This window comes from Scatophagus argus, chromosome 20 (genome assembly GCF_020382885.2).
Source record: "Scatophagus argus isolate fScaArg1 chromosome 20, fScaArg1.pri, whole genome shotgun sequence".
NCBI lineage: Eukaryota > Metazoa > Chordata > Actinopteri > Scatophagidae > Scatophagus > Scatophagus argus.
In genome coordinates this window covers 521891-545682 of record NC_058512.1, presented here as the reverse complement: position 1 = coordinate 545682, position 23792 = coordinate 521891, and the positions used below count along the sequence as shown (strand labels likewise).

Below are 23792 nucleotides of genomic sequence, written 5' to 3'. Positions count from 1 at the left end.
TCAAATCCTGTCATCAGGAGGGTAATGTAGAGGTGTGTCCCGGGCTGCAGTGCCAATTCAGGCAGGTAATCTGACAGTTCATGATCATTTCACTGCTTCATGACCAGAAGCAGTGACAGCTCACCGTAGCATTCGACCAGCTAGCATTATCGTTTGATAGCGCTACACAAGACCTGAGGGAAAATGTGAATTGCTTCTGAAACGTTAACGTACATCTGGGACACATTTAAGACACAGTTAAGCCTGAAAGAAGATTGAATTCTGTTGGGCTAAGTGTGACATTTATGTGGTATATAAACGCAAGTTCCAGTGTTGATTGGACCACATCGACAGCGTGTTGATTGGACCACATCGACAGCTGATACTCTGAAGAGTTCCAGCTGACCTAACAGACCACAGTCTGCCTCGCCACACTCAGCCAGTGAACACAGCCAGACCTTTTTTAGTGTGGGCTCCGCTCTGCAGGAAGCAGCATCGCAGAGGAAAGTTGTCACAACAGTCTGATGGGCTTCAGGCTGTGTACAAAATGGTAGCGAACGGCAAATGGCCATCATGGCCCCGCTTCGCCAAAACAAATTACTTAGAGCTCCTGGCGGTGTTCATAGCCCTGAAACATTTTCTGCCATTTCTCTACGACTGTCACATTTTGATAAGCTCTGACTGCGCCACAATACCTTACATCACCTATGAGGGGCAGGCTGGCAGAGAGAGCTTCGCTGTATGTGACCTCTCGGTGGCTTTTCATGACTCTGATGGAGCTGCTCATGTTGTTGTGAGCGGCAGGTTTGGCAGAGGAGCAGGAAGGTCATCATCTGTCCTTTTTACAGTTTAACAGTCTGTTGGTACGTGAGGTGCATGTGAGCGTCAGATTGTCACTGAAAAGTCTGATGGCCCTTACGGTCTCGTGGCTGAGAGGTTTGGAGGGAGGGAGTTTCTCTGATGTCAGGTCTTTAAACTATGTCCCACGTGGACACTCATATCCCTGCGTGGATTTTAATTCTCTGGCTGGGAAAACACGCTGGTGGAAAATAATGTGGTCAGTTGAGGCCAATCACGTCATGCCAGGATCTTTAGTTCTGTCACTGCCAAGGAAATGCATCCTGGTCCAGAAAACATGACTTTTTCGGTCTGGTGTTTGCACCACCAGCTTCCTTCCATGTCTGCCTGCCATGGGGATTTGGGGAAGGATCCTGCTGATTGGTGTGCCAGTTTATAATGGACACACACTGAAGAATCCCTGTTTTCAAACCTGCCTTTTGTTTATAAAGCCCAGTATCACAAATCACAAATTTACCTTGCTGGACTTCACAGTCTGTCACTGGGCCCTCGACTGGGAAAAGGAAAAACACTCGAGAAATTCAGCTCATGTACGTGTAATGTGACATAACACACGTGGCTTAAAGCCTGCTGTGATACGTACGTAACACATCTGTGGTGTGCAGAAACAGTTCACACATTTAGTTCTGGCAGAGGGGCTGCTCTTCCACTGGACAGGACTGTACGATCTGGCTGAAAAGCAAAGTTAATTCTGAATTATCATTTTAATTATTTGGATCTTCTTCCACTTCCACAAAGTAGTTACAACACTTCCTGGGGTCCACAGCAATTTTAAACCACACAGGAAGATAAAGAATACAAAGATAAAAAAATAATAATAATTAAAAAAACTGTGTACATAAAGGTAGACAACAGACACACATCCAAAGAATACAACACAATCAAAAGGTTTCAAGAACAGGAAGAGCAGCTGTTGTTCCTTCAACCTAACCGTTAAAACAGTTTGAAGCTTTAGACGCCGGCCTGAACTGTCCGAACATGGCCTCAGTCTGTTGGTTAACAGCTTGTTCCGGCCCTCACTGTGTGTCGAGTGCACACACACACACACACTCCCCTCCATGCTGTCAATAGTCCCAGGTGTGTCAGTTTTCAGTTGTGTCCTCGCTGCAGTGACAGCAGACGGCTCTGTACACACACCTCCCCGGGCAGGTAAGAAAACACACCTCATGGAAACCTCAGGGTGCTGATGTTGTTTCTGTTGATGTGCTGCATGTTGACACACGGCGACAGCAGTGAAGTCCAGCCCGACTCGGCGGTGACGGCCTCTGAGCTCGGGACGCTGCTGCCCTGCAGGTGCGTTCAGTCCTGACTCTTCTGGTCATTCACGTGCACTGATCACAGACATTACAGCATACCGTCAGCACATGCTCTCTCACTGCTGTTACGGCGAACCACTGACAGATGTTTAAAGGGACTGCAGCAGAACGAACAGTATGGTCCTGACTGAGTGTGTCGGGTAGCCAGTCGGGCTGTTGTGGCAGCTGTTGCTAACCTTTGAGTGTCGCGGTGAGTGAAGCTGTTTTCCGTCCGTCTGACCGACACTAACCAGTACAGATGAAAAGGCAGCGGAGCAGTCTTTAAGTCGTTGTTCATGTCTTCTTTATTTGCGATGCGTTCGAAGGCACTTTGTTCTGCATCTACAATGCAGACTGCAGTAAGTGACAGCTAGCTTAGCTGGTTAACGTCTGGAAATGTGCATTACAGGTGGACTCTGGGACTTAGCTGAGCCAAGACAACCCCAACCCTGGCCAAGTAGTTTCTGTTCCCGCATCCAACCAGACCTTCACAAGATGAAGTTGAAAACAGACAGAAGGTTGGGACAACTGGACTTCAGTTTAAAAGCGAAGACATTTCACCTGTTGCTGCTAAACTAAAGAAGCCTTTTGGATTGGAGGTGAAACGTCCCTGCTTTTCAGCCGAAGTCCGGTTGACACAACTTGAGCTCTTCTGAATCAGACGAACACACTAAACGTTTGTCGTGGGCTTCACTCCCATCGGCTGACACACATGTTCATTACTCTCCTCAGCTTCAGCTCCTGTGAGAGACGGCAGCGACGTGAGGGACCCTGAACACATTTCCTCAGATAAACTGAAGCCCTTATTTCTACAGGACGGACTGCCTCCATCTTACCGTGTGTGTGTGTGTGTGTGTGTGTGTGTGTGTGTGTGTGTGTGACCTCACGTGCTGCTGCTTGCTGTGTGCAGGCCGGTTGAAACGTCAGGAGGATTTACAGTCCAGATGAACACGAGGGATGAAACAGGATGTGATGTAAAGTGGCACACGTCACAAGACTGACGAAGATGATGAAGCCAGAATGAAGAAGAGCAAAAAGGGAAATGTGAAGACAACAACAACAGCACATGAAGAAGGGATGTGCTTTAACTCAGACGAGTTAGAAAAGCTGCTGTGTCGAAATGTGTCGTCTGCTGGATTACAAACTTTATTCAGCGAGTGTCTCCGCTCAGTCACAGTAAATGATGGACGAGTACAGGACAGGACAGAGGAGGACATGTTTGAAGCAGCTAATTTCCTCTCGTTTGCTGTGTCTCCATCTTTCCTCCACCCATCGATCCTCCTCCTGCTCACCCTGGACTACAATCTCTTCCATGTGATGGAGTCAAGAGGGGCCACCTGTGGCCCCGACACCCTCAGGACCTTTTCCCCTCCTCCTCATATCTGCTTATGATTTTGTCTTTTGTCTTCCTCTTCTTTTCTCAAGCTCGCTCACGTCCATTTCCCTCCTCTGTTTGCTCTCCATCTTCTCCTCATCCCTCTTTCAGGTGTCCTCCTCGTCCTCTCACCCTTTCATTTTCTCTTCGGTGTGTAGAAGTGTCCGTGTGCCTGCTGTCTTTCATCTTTAGACTCTCGTGTCTCCGTTGTCTCGCTGTCTGCAGAGCCTCTTTTCTTTCATAAATCAGCCAGCAGGTGTGTGTGTGCATTAATAACCACACACACACAAACACACTTGAAGTGACAACCACACAGAAGCACTCAGTTACTGAAGTAAAAAAATATACAGTAAAAATACTGTTACTCTAAATCTTACTTAAGTAGCATAAGTATTAAAGCATAAAAATGTACTTAAAGTACTCTTCATACAGATTGGCCCATTTCAGGATTAAACATGTTAGTGTATTTGTTACTGTGTTGTGAATGTTGCAGCTGCTAAACAAGGAGCTCATTTTAGCGGCAACAATACATCATAATTTACTTGATTATAATTTGTATTAATAATCTGAATGTACAAAGAAACTAGATTTGCCAAATAAATGTAGTGGAGGAGAAGTATTAAGTAGCAGAAAATGGAAATGGCCCAGTAAAATACCTCGAAATAGTACTTATTTACACTATTTGAGTAAATCTACTTTCCACCGCCCTACCACCCTGCAGCTGTGGCGCAGGGAAAAATGTGACAAAAACATATCAGCTTTGGGATTTGTGTGTGTGTTCACAGCCATCTGACGTACACACACCCAACACACTGATGTACCTGATGCTATACTGCCCCCTTGAGGATAGGACGTGTCACCAGTTCCCAGCCACAAATCACCAGCATCCTTCAGCAAAAGTACCGTCATGGGTGTGAAAATACTCAAATTTAAATCTCTTTATTCACAATTCTGCTTCATCAGAAGTACTTAAGTACCACTGCAAAAGTATTACCAGCTTCATGTGAAGTATCAGCAGTAAAAGTACAGGCTGCTTCCTGTGACTTGACTCTGTGTGACATAATGCGCCACTGTGGGAGCAGCGTTACTCACATGGATGCTTGCTACTCTGATATGTGCTTCATGTTGTGGTTAATTCAAACTAAGGTGTGTGAGTACTGATGGAGACGAGCAGCAGGATGTGACTGAGCAGTGTGATGTGGACCAGCGTGATGTGGACCAGTGTGATGTGGACCAGTGCGATGTGGACCAGCGTGATGTGGACCAGTGTGATGTGGACCAGCGTGATGTGGACCAGTGCGATGTGGACCAGCGTGATGTGGACCAGTGTGATGTGGACCAGTGTGATGTGGACCAGTGTGATGTGGACCAGCATCTCATGACTCCAGTCCATTTCTGCCGCTGTGATGAAAACATTACTGAAGGTCAATTTAATGATTCTCTAAATGCTGAATTAGTACCTCAAAGTAATAATTATTTAACACCCCCACCCCGAGCTGATGTGCCCTTGAGCAAGGCAACTAACCCCCAGCTGATAAACCGCAGTTTGGAGTCAAATCGACCCAACAGTCGTCTGACAGGAAGCTGATTTTACGTTTCAATTTGAAGCGCTGTTGTTGCGTTCTGACTGTCCTGTCTTTCAACTGTTTGCTTGTTTGTTTTGCCCTCCAGTGGCCACAGGAGGAACTACAACACTACATCTCATACAGTTCAGAATCAGAATCCTTTATTGTCGTTATACAAGGAATACAACGAAATTGTAGCAGCCTTGGAGTGGTGTTATTCTAAATCTAAAAATAGAATAAAATAAGGTGTAAATAAGTAGAAAAATAATTCAAAAACAGAGCGTTAATATGAATATAAATATTGTCTATGGATGGATGCAGAGCCGTATTGCACACACGTCAGGTCAGAATGGTGTGTGGTTAGTGTGTGTGTGTGTGTGTGTGTGTGTGTTCAGTATGCATGTATGACTGCTTGTGGAAAGAAGCTGTTTCTGAGTCTGTCCTGGTTCTGATGGACCTGCACCTCCTGCCAGAGGACAGCAGGTCAAACAGAGGGAAGGCAGGATGGGCGTCACTGGTGATGCTGGTCACTCTGCTGAGGCAGCGTGACCAGCAGGTAAATGTCCTTCAGGGAGGGGAGAGGACAGCCGACGGTCCTCTGTGATCCACACTGTGATGCAGGTGCGATTCAGGTGCGTAAGGATGAAATAAAGTTGCTGAGGATAATTGTTTTTTGTTATGCTGTCACTCACGGTGCCACGCCCCTCTACGGTGATGCCACGCCCCTCTAAGTTGATGCCACGCCTCCACGCCAGATCACTGCCAAAAGTTTGAAACTGTAAAAAAATAAGATGTGCACCTGAAAACTTAAAATCTGCAACTGCAAAAAATAAGACCAAATGTTGAAATATGTAATATAGTGATAATTCAGAACTGAATAAAAATTATATTTAAACTGAAAAACTTTCCCACATGTATTTTTAGCTTGAGTGCGATGTTGTGTTTTCAAGGCTCAACATCAAAATTTGAACTTTTAATTTCAAATCTTTTTTCAAATGAATGAAACTTTTGACAGTAATTTGGCTCCATAAAAGTGAGCTGCTGTGTGCACATGAGATGTGATTCTGACTGTCAGTGGATCAGGAGCCCTCATCAGCATCACATAGATGGACACTGAGGACACCGAGGACAGGCAGGCTGTCCTCACTGCTAACAGGACTGTGAGACGACACACTTTAACTGCAGCCAGCAGCAGGATGGACAGGGTTTCACTCAAGTCTGATTGGACTTTTCTTCACTCGGTCGGGACATTTTCTCATCTTAAGGCGCTTTGTTCTGCTCTTATGCTTCAGACGCCACAAAGTGTCAAACGTCCATCAGCTGCAGCTGCTCCTTAAACTCGTCCACACATCCGTCCCTTTGCTGTCCACAGATGTGATCAACATGCTCAGAACACATGGACACAGGAAGACAAGGTGACTTCTCTTCCCTTTGGTTTCCCCACAGCGTCAGCAGATGTTCACACGAGCAGAAGCAGAATCACGTCAGCAGAAACACACCTGATGACTCCGACAGGACTTTACCTGACAAAAACCAGAGCAGAGAAGAGGCTGAACCTCGTAAGAATCCAGCGTTTTGACAGTCAGAAAACTGCCTGCTGCTCTCAACACCAGACAAATCCCGACTGGGAAGTCATCTTGCTAATACTTATGCTCTGAACACAGAAGCCTTTTTAATTACTTCTGTTCATCTAGTTGCAATTTAGTTGTGATTTTTTTGTTGGTGGTGACTTTAAATTGTTAATGGATCCTCCATGGAGTGCTTGTGTGCTGAATGAATGGATGTCACGATCAGGACTGCAGTAAACTGAGTAACATTAACTCAAATGTCTGCATCGGAGCAGAAATGTTCTTTACTGTGAGCAACTCTAAAGTTGTGAAAAAATGTGAAAATTCATAACAAAACACCAGTTCATGCTACCACTTTGCAGCTTTTACGAAAATGTTGGTCCACTTGAGCATAAATGTTCAGAGCTGGCAGGAGTTATGAAGTTCATCACACTGAAACTCATTAAACTAATTAACTTCCGGCTGCACCTGTTGATCAGCTGACATCCGTCTTGCTGCACCGCGCCTTCAGCCTGTCCTCCACAAAACTTCCTGCCATTTTATTCTCAAAAACTTTAATATCTGACTGAACGACTACAGGACAAGATGATGAAGTGGGCGTGTCATGCCGCACGGTGGGCGTGTCGTGTACTCTGCCAGGCTGCAGCTCCACCCTTCCCGCCCGCTCCGAGTCTCTGCTGAAACAGCGGACGGACGTCACACATTTACTCGTTCAGTATGAACTTGTTTAATTTGTCATTTCACCGTCGGCACACCGAAACCCGAACTCCCGTCCAGGAGGCCGGACTGCGGTTTTCACACCCGCTCTGCGCTCGCATTGGAAGACGCTGCTTTTGAATGGGGATTTCCTGCTTGTTCGCTTTCACTTGTTCTCGGCTTCCGGAACAAGAAACACGCGTGCTGCTGCTGCCGGTTCAACAGTGTGTCGCCCTCTGGTGGTCATAAAGAAGCGCGACAACATGACATGAAGTCACAAAACAAAATGAGTTGAATGAATATGGACAACACAGTCTCATTAAATTTCTTCATGGCACCACAAACAACACGACCTGCCAGAGGCAGAGGAAAACATTTTAAACTGTAACAAATTTATATGCTAAATAAAAATTCAAAAGGATTACTAAAGATTGATTCCAGTCGTTTTATTCTTCCCTACAAATGTGTTGATGATGTGCTGATATTATGTGTGTTGTCTAAATATGAATAACACAGTAAAAACAAACAAACAGTTGTGTTAAGAGAAAACAGTCAGCACATAACCTGACAACGGTGATAGCTATTTTCACCCCTAATTTGGACTCACATTTATGATATAAGATAAGATGGGCCTTTATTAGGGAAATTCACAAAATTCTTAACTCTAATAACACTAATCGTCTTGATATCATTTCATTGTGAAGTTATTTACAGTGTGTCATTCCTTTTACTGCTGTTAAAGGTCTGTAAATATACTAATTCCTTGCGCTGTTTGTCAGCAGGCTGAAATGAATGAGGTCCGCCAGCAGGGGCGCTGTTGTCACTGTCCATACCCATAAGCGGGGGAGTGAGAGGTGCATGAAATGGAGAAAAATGGCGGATCATGTGCAGGTAAGCAGAGGTTTCATGTTTTTGTAACCGACAGTTTATCCACGGGCGTGAAAATGAGTGTGCACGCGGATTCGGGCGCTGTGTTCCCGGCACGGAGACTGTGTGCGGCCGCTGCGGGTCGGAGGCGGCCGTGTTTGGGCTGTCGGCGGTAAAAGAAAGGATGTGACTGCCTGTGTTGACTTGTGGCCTGCTGTCATTGCTCGGGCTGACTGGTTGCAGCTAGCTTGCGTTAGCTGCAAGGGTGATTTCAGGCTCTAAAACAACAGCTGAAGCCTGCTAGCTTCTGGGTTCTGACCCGCACAGTCCCCGTTGTTCGTGTCAGCTGGGCGCGCAGCAGCACCGGGTTAACGCTCTGTTTTATCGGCTTATTTCACTGAAGTAAACAATAAAACCCAAATGGGTTGGCCGCGGACGAGTAGCAGGCAGGCTAACATCGACTGGTTAACTGTCAGTTTGGCGCCAGTGACAAACTCGCACAGTGTGGACAGAACTGATGCTGGCTACTAATACTTGTACTTATGTTGCAGCTTTATGTTCCTGGAGGTATTCGTTAGTTATGCTAAAGGTAGCTGAACGACTGGCGAGCTATGCTAACGTTAGCTTCAGCCCAGACGTCAACTTCTCCCGCCCGAGTCCGTTTGAAAACACGATTCGGTTGGTTTAATTGTTTGTCTGTAAAACCGGCTTCGGGCCCGTAGCGGCTGTCACCATGTTGGATATTGAAAACATTAAATCGGACGCATCGGGGATTTAACCCCTGCGTTGTTTATGTACGTAACTAAGCAGTGCTGTTTTGTTTAGCTAGCCTGCTTTAAGCTAGCTGCTCCGTGGTCTGGACAGGACACATGTGTGGGAATAGCTGCCACACAGACAGGGGAAGGTGCACTGCGTGAATTTTACCTGTAAGATTGTTCTATGCCGCTTACATTTCTCAGTTTCCCGGCCGGTCCTCCGCAATGCCCCCAGAAAGACATGAACGTTTTAGTTTTAAAGCTAACTTCACGCAGCGTGTTATTGTTGTGTTGGCAGCTTGTGGTCTCGTGTAGCTAACAAAGGATTACGAAGAGCAGTAACTTGTAATTTAACTGCCGCATCGTCTCAGGTCGAGCATGGCAGATGCGAGCTGAATGTGTGGGGTAGCTGACAGCAGTCGCGGTGGACATGAGCAGCTTTAGCCTCCGTGCTAAAGCCGGAGCCGTGCAGCATGGAGGAGCTGCAGCCCTGACATTGACTCGGAGTTTCTCTGGATCCGATCCAAACGAGCTGGATCATAGTGGTTCGTCACATGAGCTCCGAGGAAGCGATCGTGATCTGATTGTTAACGATATTTTTGCATAGCGTCCACATTTTCACGTGATGTACAGTTGTTTTTGGGGGCTTTTTAAAACATCATAGCATCACGTGGCGGATGTCATGAGCTATTGTGTCTCGTTAAAGATTACTGATGTAGTTTGAGATTAGTTTCCCTGTTAGTGCTTTAGTTGCTCTATAAAATGTCAGGGAAAAAAATCAGTCTCATCAGATGTTCAAATGTTTGAAAAATTTCACGTTATTGTGTTATAGAAGAGAAAACAACCTGTGAAGCTTTGGGGCTTCAGGACCTGAATGAAGCAGTCCAAGAACCCTGCGTGTTATTGATCCTCTCATACATTTGTTTAGAAATCCAGTAAAATATTCATTTAAATGCATTTCCCCAAAAGCTCAGAAATAAAATACGAATGTGGACCGTTAACATTGCTGTCAGTAGCATCAGATTTAAGACACCAACCAGCATTCTTGTATGAAGTTCTTTATTTTCAACTGTGATAACATCCCATCCTGTTCTTCTGATGAGACCATTGAGACTCTCATCAGCACAGAGGAGACTTATTCCACTCATTCACTGAACGTTACCTGTTCAATATTCATTATAGACAAATTAGGACTGCAGCTAATGATTATTTATTGTTGAACGGATGGACTGAATGATCAGCTCGTGCTGAAGCAGTGGACTGACTGATGTCATCACCTGTGAGTTAAGCGTTGAATCCACACTAGACTTTGTGTATGGGTGTAAAATGGAAGCGATGGTGTTAAAAATGTTCACCTTCACGCCTTGTGAGTGCATGCAGCACAGTGTTTCACACACACGATGATTACTGATGAAACATAAAGAAGTGACGGTGCAGAGAGACGAGCTGGAGAAAACGACAGGAAGTGTCTGATGTCTGGGATCATTTCACACTGAAACAAAACCAAAACTCTGAACGTCTGACGACGTCTCGGCAGAAAGCATCCAGTCTGCACAGAGCTGACCCGACACAAGCTCAGATGAATCAATATGGACGCTGGTTGAGATGAAGACGTCGGAGGTGCTCTTAGTTTCATCAATATCACTTATTAAGCAGTATAGATTCTTTTAAGCGCATGAAAATACATCTCACACACATTTGATAACTTCTGATACTGCAGGGCTGTCAAAGCACACGACGAGTCCTCAGTGCAGCTGATTGTAAGCCCCGTCAGTCAAGAGTGTCCACAACACACTTATAATTCAGTGTCAGTGGCGTCTGTAATGCTTAATGACTGTTTGGTTTATCAGACAGGATTGTGTGTTTATAAAGCTTTATGAACGCCTTCGTAAGGCTCTATAGCTGTGGTCTTTGTAGAAGTTGTTGTGGTGATCTACACTTGGGTTTAAAAACAGTAAACGTTCAGAAGACGCAGATCAAACCTTTTGACTGGAAACGACGTGTTTCAGTCCAGGTTGTCCACAGTGTCGGTGCTGTGCGTGTGGTCACGTCCTCTGCTTTTCTGTTCTCACTCGGTCCCATCAGGTTTGGCTTCATCTGGTGCGACAGATGGCAGGGTTTGGTGCTGAGCTCTTATCTGAGGCCAGCAGAGTTTCACGCGCGATTCGACCTGCAGCACATTAACGCTGAGGCTCACCTGTTCACCTGCCAGCAAACACACCACACCTCAAACTCTGCACACGACCCCGTCAGGTGCACCACAGCCCAGAAGATCGTCCACCACCTCTGATCTCCTCTGTTCTTTAACCCCACCATGTTGGATTTATCAGTGACTGGCCTTTCACTGTGACTGTGCATGACTCAGCACCTTTTCTGCCAGCCGTGTTTATCATTAAATGTATGGGTGTGTGCATATTTAATGGAAATGTCTCATTTGTTATTCGAGATACAGAAAGCCGGTCACTCAAAGTGAGTGTTGTGCAAATTAGGGCTGCATTTATTTTAATTAGAAATTAATACGTGGATTATTTGTTCAAAATATCAGGAAACACTGATGTGTCCCTCGCACTTTATGTCCATGTTAGCAGATGGGACACGAGCCAAACCATAAACTCAAAGTACACATCAATTAAGTTTTTCCCAAAGATGGTGTCTGTCTTTTTAGGTAGCTCTCATCATGCTGATGTTTGATCAAGTGTTCGTTTTTCTGATCAGTTTGGTTTTAATTTGTCATTTGATGCTATAAAAAGAGGCTGAAATGCTCGTATCCGTGACGCGTTGGCCGTCTTCATTTGTGTCAGCGGTCGATGAAATAAGATTAATGTGCAACAGTTTTAAAATATTTTTGACTGTTGGTCAGACAAAATAAACTAATGAAGTCATCTTGGTTTTTAAGAAATTAAGATTTCCAGTTTTCTAACATATTACAGGCAGAACTTTTAATCCATTAATCAGAGTGTCAACCCTCAAACGTCCACCACAGTTTCCTGAAGTCCCAAGATGTTCGGGGTTTTCTGGTCTGGCTGCTCTTGTTTATTGATAAGTCAACATGATGTGCATTAGCTCCTAAAGTTTTATCCTGTCTGTCGCTGACTGATAAGGCCGGTGTCTTCCTGCTCTCGGTGTCTCCGTAGGGCCTCGCCCAGCTGGAGATCCTGTGTAAGCAGCTGTATGAGACCACCGACACCACCGTCCGACACCAGGCGGAGAAGGCTCTCGTGGAGTTCACCAACAGCCCCGACTGTCTCAGCAAATGTCAGCTGCTGCTGGAGAGAGGCAGCGTGAGTACTCAGCGTGCACTCTGTGTTCACTACAGGAGTACAAGTACACAAGTATTCCCAGAATGGCTCCAGTCAGAGTGGATGTGACATCATTGTGTTAACGTTTTACTCACTTCATACGTTTGGGTGTGAACAGTCCAGCACAGAAACTGATCACCTGTTTTGTTAGTTAAATCTTTCAGATCAGTGATTGGCCAATACATTTCAAAGAATCGACATAAATAATTGAATATGATGTGTTTGGTCTGCTGACCCAAAACGTTTTCTGAGTTATTCCTGAGACGGGATAATTACGACACGACTTGAAGTGTTTTAACAGCCACCCTTTTACACTTTTGAGCAAATATTTTCATCATAAAACTGAAGTTAAATATGAGTTTGTGTAAAGGTTTCATTTGTTTGATTTAATGCTGGAGTTTGGTGCAGCCCACAAACTAAAAATCGGAATTCATAAAAAGATGGATGTCAGTGAAAGTTAACCAGCACAACACTTTTCCTCTCTTGTTGCAGTCATCATATTCCCAGCTGCTTGCGGCCACCTGTTTGTCGAAACTGGTGTCTCGGACCAGCAACCCTCTGCCCCTCGAGCAACGCATTGACATCCGTAAGTTCCTCCGGTGGATTCACGTCTGCAGTGTTCTCTCACAGCTTGTGACTCAGGCTTGGTGGGAAAGTTGACTACAGTTAGCGAAACTCCTGCTTCATTTTCTGCTCAGACGCTCCTGGTTGGCCTGTGAACCGCAGACAGACAAGCTGAAACTGAACATTTCTTCCTCTGCTGTCCTTCACAGACACATGCAGCATATGACAAGGAAGCACCGTGAGCCAATTAAAGACAAAAAATGTTATTTATTCCCACGTTTGTGCCAGAGAAACACAAAGACAGCATTTGGAAATGTTTGGTAACATACAGTCAGGAATGTGGTTTTGTTCTTTTATTGTGGTGAAATCCTGCAGCTCCGCTGGCTTGTCGTTCAGAAACCACAACCAAACCACATTTTTCTTCATCTCACGTCTCGGCTCTTCCCTCAGGTTTAGCTGTAAAGCAGGATGTGTGTGCAGCAGCTATAGACTCATACGGCCTGATGCTAACACTCCTGCTGTGTGTTAATACAAGAGCAGACAGACCAGGTTCAAATCAGGCTCCAGTGCAGTTTACCTGCATTTGAATCATAGAAAATAAGTTTGAGAAAGTCTTTCGGGTGTGTTGTTCTCCTCTCGTGAAACTGCTGCTGTTTCTGTGTGGCCTTCAGGGAACTACGTGCTGAATTATTTGGCCACGCGGCCAAAGTTAGCAGCGTTTGTGACCCAGGCGTTGATCCAGCTGTACGCCAGGATCACCAAACTGGGCTGGTTCGACTGCCAGAAGGATGACTACGTCTTCAGGAACGTCATCGCCGATGTGACGCGCTTTCTACAGGTGAGAGTGTGTGTGTTTGATCACGTGGTCAAACCCTGCAGCGGCTCTTCTCTTTGTGTTTGTGTAACTCTGTGTGTGTGTGTGTGTGATTACAGGACAGCGTTGAGCACTGCATCATCGGAGTCACCATCCTGTCCCAGCTGACCAATGAGATCAATCAGGTGAGTTGTGTCCTCCTCTCTGCAGCCTCCAGTTTCTTCTGTGTGTGTGTCACGATGAAAACGCTGAGCACGGTGTGTTTCCTCCTGACAGGCTGACACGACGCATCCCCTGACCAAACACAGGAAGATCGCGTCGTCATTCAGAGATTCCTCGCTCTTCGACATCTTCACTCTGTCCTGCAACCTCCTCAAACAGGTGACGTCTGGTTTCTGTCTACGATCTGAAACAGGAAGTGGGAGATAAAATCAAACGCCAGGACGGGCCGACGTTTCATTCATTTATATGCTGCACTTTGACAGAGCAGGAAGTGACCTTTAACCCCTGACATGTCACACTAGCAGGTCAAAACAACCAAAGAAAGTAACCAGTAACTTTACTTATCTAACAAATGTAACAAAGTACAAAACTGAAGTCGCTCGCTGACGTTCCGTCACTGGTTGTTCTGTATTTTGACACAGAGATTTTTATTTTTACCGCAGATGTAAATCAGTTCCAAATGTTAGTTTGATTAGTTCAATATGAGACTTTAAAGGGACTTTAAGATCATAAGCTTGGATGCAGAACCTGAGACTTGCTGTTCCATCAGTTCTTTGGCTGCCGCTTGACTCAGGCTGAGTGTGTGTGTGTGTGTGTGTGTGTGTTTTAGGCTTCGGGGAAGAACCTGAACCTGAACGATGAGTCTCAGCACGGCCTGCTGATGCAGCTGCTCAAACTCAGTTACAACTGTCTCAACTACGACTTCATAGGAACCTCCACAGACGAGTCGTCGGACGACCTGTGCACCGTGCAGATCCCCACGTCGTGGAGATCAGGTAGCTGTCTGTCTGCCCCCAGAGTGATGGCTTTAAGGACGACATCTGTTCACCTCCACTTGTAACTGTACACTTTAATGGGTTGCAAAATGACTGACGTGGTTATGAAGCAGAAGTGCTGAGCTTTCTCTGGCCCAGCTTCCCACAGCCTTGTACTGACAACTTCAGCTTTGTTTCTGTCTTGCAGCGTTTCTTGATTCCTCCACCCTGCAGCTCTTTTTCAATTTATATCATTCCATCCCTCCATCCCTTTCCCCGCTGGTAGGTGCTCAGTACTTCATGATAATATCGTAATGCAGAATAAGGTGTGAAGCTTCCTGCTGCAGACTGACTGCTGTGTTTATGTGCAGGTGTTGTCATGTCTGGTCCAGATCGCCTCCGTCAGGAGGTCTCTCTTCAACAACGCAGAGCGAGCAAAGTTTCTTTCACATTTGGTGGACGGAGTGAAGAGGATCCTCGCCAACCCACAGGTGTGTCAGCCTTCCTGCTTCACACACACTCAGTTTTCCTGCTCTGCTGTGACCGTGTGACTCGTTTGTGTTTCAGTGTTTGCCCGATCCAAATAACTACCACGAGTTCTGTCGCCTGCTAGCGAGGCTGAAGAGTAACTACCAGCTGGGCGAGCTGGTCAAAGTAGAAAACTACCCGGAGGTTATTCGCCTCATAGCAAACTTCACCGTCACCAGTCTGCAGGTGGGCCTGAGGGTTTGTTCACCTGTAGTCTGCAACCTGGACGAGTGTACACAGAAGCGTGTAACGTGAATTATATTTGGACTAATAACTTCTTTTCTGTCCTTTTCCTCTTCCTGTCCTGCCGTGTGTCAGCACTGGGAGTTCGCCCCCAACAGCGTTCACTACCTGCTGAGTCTGTGGCAGCGTCTGGCAGCGTCGGTGCCCTACGTTAAAGCCACCGAGCCTCACCTGCTGGAGACGTACACTCCAGAGGTCACCAAGGCCTACATCACCTCGCGGCTCGAGTCGGTCCACGTCATCCTCAGGTAACGTCTGCACGAGTTTCCCATCTGCTTCGTTTGGTGGCACCAGTTCAGGATGTTCAGAAATACTTCAGCCAAGACTGTTAGCTTTAAAACACGCGTAGAAGCAATGCAGCTTCCAAATTCCTCCAAAAGTCAGTTTCACAAATGTTTTAAGGGGAAGGGATGTATTTGTTAGACGTCACAAACTAAACGTGCGTCCGACCGTGTTGACTCGTCAGAGATGGTTTAGAGGACCCTCTGGACGACGCCGGCCTCGTTCAGCAGCAGTTGGACCAGCTGTCCACCATCGGGAGGTGCGAGTACGAGAAGACTTGTGCTCTGCTGGTCCAGCTGTTCGACCAGGCAGCTCAGACGTACCAGGAGCTGCTGCAGTCCACCAACTCGAGCGCTGCGGACATCACTGTGCAGGAGGGTACGAGCGTCCTTCATCTCAGCTGCTTTACACAAACATCACGTGAAGAGTAAATGACTTGCAGCTGCTGAGCACGTGAATGTCTTTGTCCCGTTGCTTTGCCTGCAGGTCGGCTCACGTGGTTGGTTTATATCATCGGGGCTGTGATTGGTGGACGGGTGTCGTTTGCGAGCACAGATGAGCAGGACGCCATGGACGGAGAGTTGGTCTGTCGGTAAGAACACGTGAGAGCGACTGAGTTAAAAGCCCTGAAAACTCGGTGCATCATTTTTGTGCCATGAATTCATCAACCAGCGGTTGCAGCTGCAGTGCGGAGGTTTGCTGTGATTAAAGCTCTGACCACACGCGTGTGTCTTTAAACACGTCAGGGTGCTGCAGCTGATGAACCTGACGGACTCTCGGCTCGCTCAGGCCGGAAACGAGAGGCTGGAGTTGGCCATGCTCAGCTTCTTCGAGCAGTTCAGGAAGATCTACATCGGTGACCAGGTGCAGAAATCGTCGAAGGTAAACGCAGCTTTTACTGACGCCGTCTGTCTGAGTGGGCGATGAGCAGGGCTGTTGTCACTTCCTGTAGACACACGCGGCCTCGGTGTTGTGTATTTGGTGTGCTGGTTCACGCTGACTGATGGTGTGTGTGAACCGAGAACGTCCCAGTCAAGTGTCTGAATGTACAAACTGTAGACGTGAGACCAGCACAGGCACAAAACCCTGCAGCTGCTGCAGCCTGATTCAGTTTTCAGATCAGTTTGCTTTCTGCTGCAGGGGACTAAACAGACGCTGAAGATCTCCGTCGCTATTGCTGCCTTATTACACTGATCCCATTGATTGACCTGTGTGTGTGTGTGTGTGTGTGTGTGGTGTGGTGTTAATTGCAGCTTTATCGACGGCTATCAGAGGTTCTGGGGCTGAATGACGAGACGATGGTACTCAGTGTCTTTATAGGGAAAATGTGAGTAAACATGACTCGTGCCCATCACAGACATGCAGAGTGTGTGCGTGTGCGTGTGCGTGTGTGTGCGTGCTCTGAAAATGAAAGTTTACATCACAGATGAAGCAGTTCACTGGTGTCAGTGTGAACCATCTTTCCTCTCTTCCAGCATCACAAACTTGAAGTACTGGGGCCAGTGTGAACCAATCACCTCCAAGACACTCCAACTACTGAACGACCTGTCGTTAGGATATCCTTGTGCATGTGTGTGTGCGTGTGTGTGTGTGGAGGCTGCATGTGCACGTGTTTGAGTCCTGCAGCCACACTTTGACTCAAGAGTTAGCATCACATTATACATGCAGTAAAAGTACTCACTGTGCGAGTGACCCGTTTCAGGTTAATGTTTGTTATATTATTATTATTGTCAGTCACTTCAGTTTTTAAACATGGCGCTCATTATCTGACCCGCTAATAATCAGTTTATTGATGGATTATATTTGCTCGTTGTTTTATTTGACAACGAGTTTTATGACGAAGAGAACTTTGTCATAAAACTCACAAACATCAGCTTTTAAATCCTGTAGCTGTGACTAATGAGCCCAAACCCAAACAGCTTCAGTTTACTGAACGTAAAAGAGTAAACCCTCACACTCGGCAGGACGGACGAGTCGGCCGCCTCTCAGACCGTCTCCGTCCCACCGAGTTCACTGTTCAGGCAGGGAATATTGTGCTGGGAATTGAACACAGCACGGCGTGTAGTCAGTAAGTTTGCTGATCTGCGCGTTTGCTCCTTGACTTCCTGTGCGTCCACGTACAGCAGTGTGAGGAAGCTGGTGAAGCTCAGCGCTGTCCAGTTCATGCTGAATAACCACACGGTGAGTACACGCTTCACACCGCACACGCATGTGACAAACGCCAGGGTTATAAGAATGCTGCCGTGTGTCTGCAGAGCGAGCACTTCTCCTTCCTGGGAGTGAACAACCAGTCGAATCTGAGCGACATGAGGTGTCGCACCACCTTCTACACGGCTCTGGGACGCCTGCTGATGGTCGACCTCGGTGAGGACCGAAACACATGGCCCGACGTGCTGCGAGTCGCTCGTTCCCTGACGGAAGAGACGTGTTAACTGAGGTGTGTGTGTGTGTGTGTGTGCGTGTGTGCGCGCGCAGGTGAGGACGAGGACCAGTTCGAACAGTTCATGCTGCCTCTGACGGCTGCGTTTGAGGCTGTGGCTCAGATGCTGAGTACAAACACGTTCAACGAGCAGGAAGCCAAGGTGACACGCGTACACACACACACACACACACACACACAGATACAGATGTGACGGCTCACTGAAGCTTGTTTCTGTCCGTGGGTAAAGTCGTGTGGCATTTTCTTCTTCTCTTGTTTCCTGCAGAGGACTTTGGTGGGCTTGGTCCGAGACCTGCGAGGCATCGCTTTCGCCTTCAACGCCAAGACGAGCTTCATGATGCTCTTCGACTGGATGTATCCTCCCTGCTGAACAGATAGATAGATACTTTATTGATCCTGAGGGAAACGTGACTGAGCTCAGATCTGCCGGCAGCTTCGGCGTCTGTCTGTCCTGAACTCGCGTTTATCCTTCATGGCAGTCCGTCCTTAACCCCGAGCTGCAGATATCCGGCCTACATGCCCATCCTGCAGCGAGCCATAGAGCTGTGGTACCACGACCCAGCGTGCACCACGCCGGTCCTCAAGCTGATGGCGGAGCTCGTTCACAACAGGTAGACGTGTCGCTGGTTTCCTGTATGGCTGAGAGTCGAGCTCTTCAGCGTTCAGACGCGTCGGCAGGATCAAGTCGCAGCGACGCTCTGATTCCTGATTCCCGTCCTGACAGCATCCTGTCAGTCCGCACCGCGAAGCTTCTTTAACGTGTTCGCTTATGTCCTGTGGTGTCACAGTCAGTGATGAGTGTTTACAGTTCACGCTGAAATGCAAATTGCACTTTGAGGTGTTGATCTTTTCTTTTACAAAATGGAAACCGTGAGGATGAATCTGAAACACGTGACCTGAGTCCCTCCTTTCACTGTCTGCAGGGTTTCTGTAGTTTGATTCGCTGGAACCCGACTGTCGTGACGTGATCTTGTCCCTTCTGACTTCCATCGTGTGTGTTTTGTTTGGCAGATCTCAGAGGTTACAGTTTGATGTGTCGTCACCAAACGGCATCCTGCTGTTCAGAGAAACCAGCAAGATGATCACGACTTACGGTACCGAAGCCTCCGCTCACTCTCAGCTTGTTCACGTGTTGCCTGGTGGAGCGTGGAGGCCTGAAGTGCTCAAAGCTTACCATGTTGACAGAACGTAAAGTCTAATCCAGGTGTGAGCCGTGAGCGCCCCCTGCTGTTGATCAGCTGATGAAATCATGAAATAATCCAGTAAAGTGTTGAGGTTCAGCTGGTTGCTGCAGCTCATTTCCTGTCATGTTAGGGACATTTTGAGCACTTGAGGCGTCCACAGGCTGAACCCACAGATGTTTCTGTGTTTGTGTAATCGGGATGTCGGATCGCTTTTGTACTGAGCTGCTAAACCATCAGAAAAGTGTCCCGATGCGACCCGTCGTCTCACGAGGTGTTTTGTCCTCCCACGTGCAGGGAATCGTATCCTGACGCTGGGCGAAGTCCCGAAGGACCAGGTCTACGGGGTCAAGCTGAAGGGGGTCAGCGTGTGTTTCGCCATGCTGAAGGCGGTGCTCAGTGGAAACTACGTCAACTTCGGGGTCTTCCGTCTGTACGGCGACGACGCCCTGGACAACGCCTTACAGACCTTCATCAAACTGCTGCTGTCCATCCCGCACAGCGACTTACTGGTACGTTTTAATCAGAGGATGAGACGCGCTCGGGCGCTCGGGGGTCCTGTACTCGACCTACGTCAGCCGCACACATCCTCCATCTTGTCGTGGTGTTTGCACCTGCTGGGCTGAGCGTGCAGCATGTGCTCCTCTGCTCACACCTGCTGTGCTTCTCCACACACCAAACACCTCCACCTGACTGGATGAACCAAGTGTTCACAGACAGACAGACAGAAGACATGCAGGATTGCAGGTGGAGGTGGGTGGTGTCACATCACCTGACCTTCTCCATATTTAGTCCTCCAGCTGCTGAATGTGTGCGTCTGCCTCTACACAAGACACAAGTCAGCACACCTTAACAGGAAGTACTTAGTGAGGATGTTCACGCCTTCTGTTGCCCGCCAAGGCTGCAGCTGATGAAAGTTTCTGTTATCATTTGATCTGCTCAGACTCGGTCGCGGTCTGCGTTCGTTCGCTAAGCCGACTCTGGTTCTCGTCCCTGCAGGACTACCCGAAGCTCAGCCAGTCGTTCTACTCTCTGCTGGAGGTGCTGACGCAGGACCACATGAACTTCATCGCCAGCCTGGAGCCTCACGTCGTCATGTACATCCTGTCTTCGATATCAGAGGGGCTCACTGCGCTCGGTAAGACGCTCACAGGCCAGAGTCCGAAGGAGGAGCGAGTCCGGCGCGGTGGTTCTCACCTGTGTGTGTGTGTGTGTGTGTGTGTGTGTGTGTGTTGCAGATACGATGGTGTGCACGGGCTGCTGCTCCAGTCTGGACCACATCGTGACCTACCTGTTCAAGCAGCTGTCGCGCTCCACGAAGAAGCGCCCCACCCCGATGGCCACGGACGACCGCTTCCTGCACATCATGCAGCAGCACCCGGAGATGATCCAGCAGGTCTGAGATCAGCTCTCTCACACTCTACAGATGCACCAATCAGATTGTGATTTTCAGACCTTTTGAACACGTGATAGAAAAATGCAATTAAAGTACATGTCACCTCGTTCCCTCGGCTGACACTTCAGCTTAAATGATCTTGATGTAAATGAAGTCTTGTTTTTATTCTGAAATATCAGAATAAAAACCTCAGACTGCTGCTGCACTCGCTTTGGGAGACTGTGGTGAACTGACGTAACGCAGCCTGGCTGTCGTCTTCATTAACTCCACAGGACGAAGTCATGTCCTGTTATTGACAACCAGCACTAGTAGTTTCACGTTAAAGGTCCACCATTCTGCATGAAATGCTTTTATTGTGAAGCGCGTGCAAGACGTGATGAGTAAAAGCATCAGCTTGAACCATCAGAATGAGTTCATGTGCAGCAAATAACATTTGATTGGTTGGAAAGTCTGATCGGTGCATCCCTACGCGGTGCATTCAGGGGTGTGTTTACACTCCGGATGAACCAGAGAGGAAGCTGATAACTGATCCCGTGTTGCTGTGCAGATGCTGTCCACAGTGCTGAACATCATCATCTTCGAGGACTGCAGGAACCAGTGGTCCATGTCTCGGCCCCTGTTAGGCCTCATCCTGCTCAACGAGAAGGTAAAGCCGACGCGTGTGAGTGTGTGTGTGTGTGTGTGTGTGTGTGTGTGTGTGTGTGTGTGTTAATTATGTGGGTGTCCTGCAGTACTTTGCTGACCTGAGGAACAGTATCGTGAACAGCCAGCCCCCAGAGAAGCAGCAGGCCATGCACTTATGTTTCGAGAACCTGATGGAGGGGATAGAGAGAAACCTGCTAACGAAGAATCGGGACAGGTGGGTCCCGTCAAACCGAATGTTTGTGCGCTCGGACAGGAAGCTCCACGCGGTGTGTTCCCGTCTCACCTGTCTGTCTCTCGCGCAGGTTTACTCAGAACCTGTCTGTGTTCAGGAGGGAAGTGAACGACAGCATGAAGAACTCGACATACGGCGTCAACAGCAACGACATGATGAGCTGACATTCCACACAGACGAGTCTTACCCAGCTGCAGACAGAGCTCACCCCTCTCTCCCCCCTCCCTGCCTCCCCCCCTCTCTGCATCAGCCTCCAGCCTCCCTCCCTCCCTGGGCCCGGATGCCTGGGGATCACGTCCTCCTCCACCCGACGCGACGTACGGGATCGTTGATGAAAGTCAGCGAGCCCCCCCCCTCCCCCGCCCTCTTTTTGATATAAACATATATAAATATATACAGATCTATTTTAAAGTGACGGTCCGAATCGTCTGGCCGTCCTAACGTTGTGGGGGGGTCGGAGGGGGGAGGGAGGGGGGTTGTCGCATGTCTAAGCACTCTGAATCGCTCACAGAGGAAGGACGGGTGCTGCGGAGGGAACAGGAAGTGAGGTGGCGGCGAGGAAGGGGACGAGCGCCGGTAAACGTAGTAATCCGCTTCTGCCTGCCTTGTATAGAAAAACACACGAGAAACCAAGTGTACATTTCTTTTCGTAACATTTTGAACAATGTTTATAATGATCGAATTTAAAACACAAAGAAGAGAGGAAAACAAAACAAAAAACGGTGTGATTGAGCTTTTTACAGTGTAGTGAGTTAGTGCAACTGTCTGTCTGCGTGGGGAGGCGAGAGGCAGGACGGGTGAGTGTCGGGAGGAGGGGGGAGTGGACTGAGCTGCAGGGTGGCCACAGGAGCACAGGAGGGGAGGGTGAGCACACTAACACAAAGGGAGTCAGAGCATCCATGTTGTACATTTTTCTCAAGTCTCTGTTTGAAGTGACGTTAAGGAACCTCGACGGGCTTTAGAGGGACAGTTCTGCTGTTTTCCAACCGGGTCGCGAGGACTTCACAGACCCTTTGAAGACGCCCCAAGCCGCCACAGGGCTGCCTGCAGGTCGCACTGCATTGTGGGTAATGTAGGCAAGATGGATGCAGCAGAATCAGAGATGCTGTCCTTTTTTTTTTTAATTTCTAACATTCTTCCCTGTTAGAGACAGGTGCCTACGTTACCCACAATGCAGCTGGACCCGCTGACAGCCCTGAGGGAGTCCGGGTGGGGGTTGTGGTCTCGGCTAGGAGCGGCTCCACACGTCCGCTTAGCTCACGTCTTTCTAACCTCACACCACCAGAAGCTCTTTGGTTTGGGACGGCTGGTCTCGTCTGACCTGCTGGGTTTCACGTTCTGAACCGCTGAGCCTCACGATTCACGGGTGACACAAGAAAACTAACAGATGAAGGGTACAAAAACAGGAGGTTGGAAAACACCAGAATGTCCCTTTACGTAATCCCATCTGGTCCGCCTCGGCGGCGTCCTGTGGGTCTCGTGCACACACCTGCTTGTTTCACTGCGATGACGTGTAAGCATCATGGTCACATTTTCCCCTCTGATAGGCCGCGAGCAGTTTCCACCATTTTGTTTACACTCTGGACTCCCGGACCTGCAGCCTTCAGGTCCTGCAGCGGAGTCCTTTTGGTGTGTGTGTGTGTGTGTGTGTGTGTGCGTGTGCGTGTGCGTGTGCGTGTGCGGAGTGGCTCTCTGTTGCCTGGTGTGTATGTGGCGTCTCACGGTGCTGCTGAGGTCTGTGCCACCTTACAGGATAAAACGGATGCGGAGACGTCTGCTCATCAGAGCTCCTTGAAGGAATCCAGTTTGGTTTTAAATGCTGAAGAAGATTGCATCGACCTTCGGTGGGAGTCAGAACAGTGTAAAGAGAGGAGGCGGAGTGGAGTCTATTAGCAACTTGTGTTACTCTCTACGATGTTGCTGCTAACTGTTTGTGACAACTAGCTCATTTCTAACCATGTCAGCACTCACGGGTGTTCATTGAGTTTCTCATTTTTGGTTCGTGTCCCTGATGTGAATGTGTTGGGTCCATAGAGTGAATAGCTGTTTGAGTTGTTTGGATGTCTGCTCCATATAGTGTAAGCTTTGTGACTGCAAATAAACCTCATTGATTTTTACGTCTGCTCGGGGTCTGTGGATTCATTCAGCAGCTCCTGCAGGTGGAGGTCGGGCGTGGTCGGTGTTGTCCTCACTCAGCAGCAGATGAACGTTTTCATTTTTAATGAACACTGAT

General features: G+C 48.0%; 1 protein-coding gene across 1 annotated transcript; it reads left to right on the top strand.

The window, feature by feature from the left end:
* Positions 1-8115: 8115 nt before the first annotated feature.
* On the top strand, positions 8116-23676 carry xpo7 (exportin 7). Its single transcript, XM_046374911.1, has 28 exons — positions 8116-8227; positions 12093-12239; positions 12750-12843; positions 13493-13659; positions 13755-13820; positions 13912-14016; positions 14468-14633; positions 14821-14894; positions 14984-15103; positions 15180-15326; positions 15459-15631; positions 15850-16043; positions 16152-16257; positions 16412-16547; positions 16919-16992; positions 17141-17221; positions 17783-17846; positions 17921-18029; positions 18141-18247; positions 18371-18459; positions 18609-18716; positions 19117-19199; positions 19584-19798; positions 20286-20424; positions 20525-20682; positions 21230-21328; positions 21414-21541; positions 21630-23676. The coding sequence occupies exons 1-28, from the start codon at positions 8129-8131 to the stop codon at positions 21721-21723; spliced, it is 3342 nt and encodes a 1113-aa protein (XP_046230867.1). The 5' UTR covers positions 8116-8128; the 3' UTR covers positions 21724-23676.
* Positions 23677-23792: the final 116 nt, after the last annotated feature.

What these genes read in the sequence shown, in the direction of transcription:
- xpo7 (XM_046374911.1), top strand. Translation starts at nt 8,129, where the DNA reads ATGAGGTCCGCCAGCAGGGGCGCTGTTGTCACTGTCCATACCCATAAG. An exon ending in ATGTGACGCGCTTTCTACAG is followed by an intron (nt 13,660 to 13,754) that starts GTGAGAGTGTGT and finishes GTGTGATTACAG; the next exon opens with GACAGCGTTGAGCACTGCAT. An exon ending in TCATCCTGCTCAACGAGAAG is followed by an intron (nt 21,329 to 21,413) that starts GTAAAGCCGACG and finishes GGTGTCCTGCAG; the next exon opens with TACTTTGCTGACCTGAGGAA.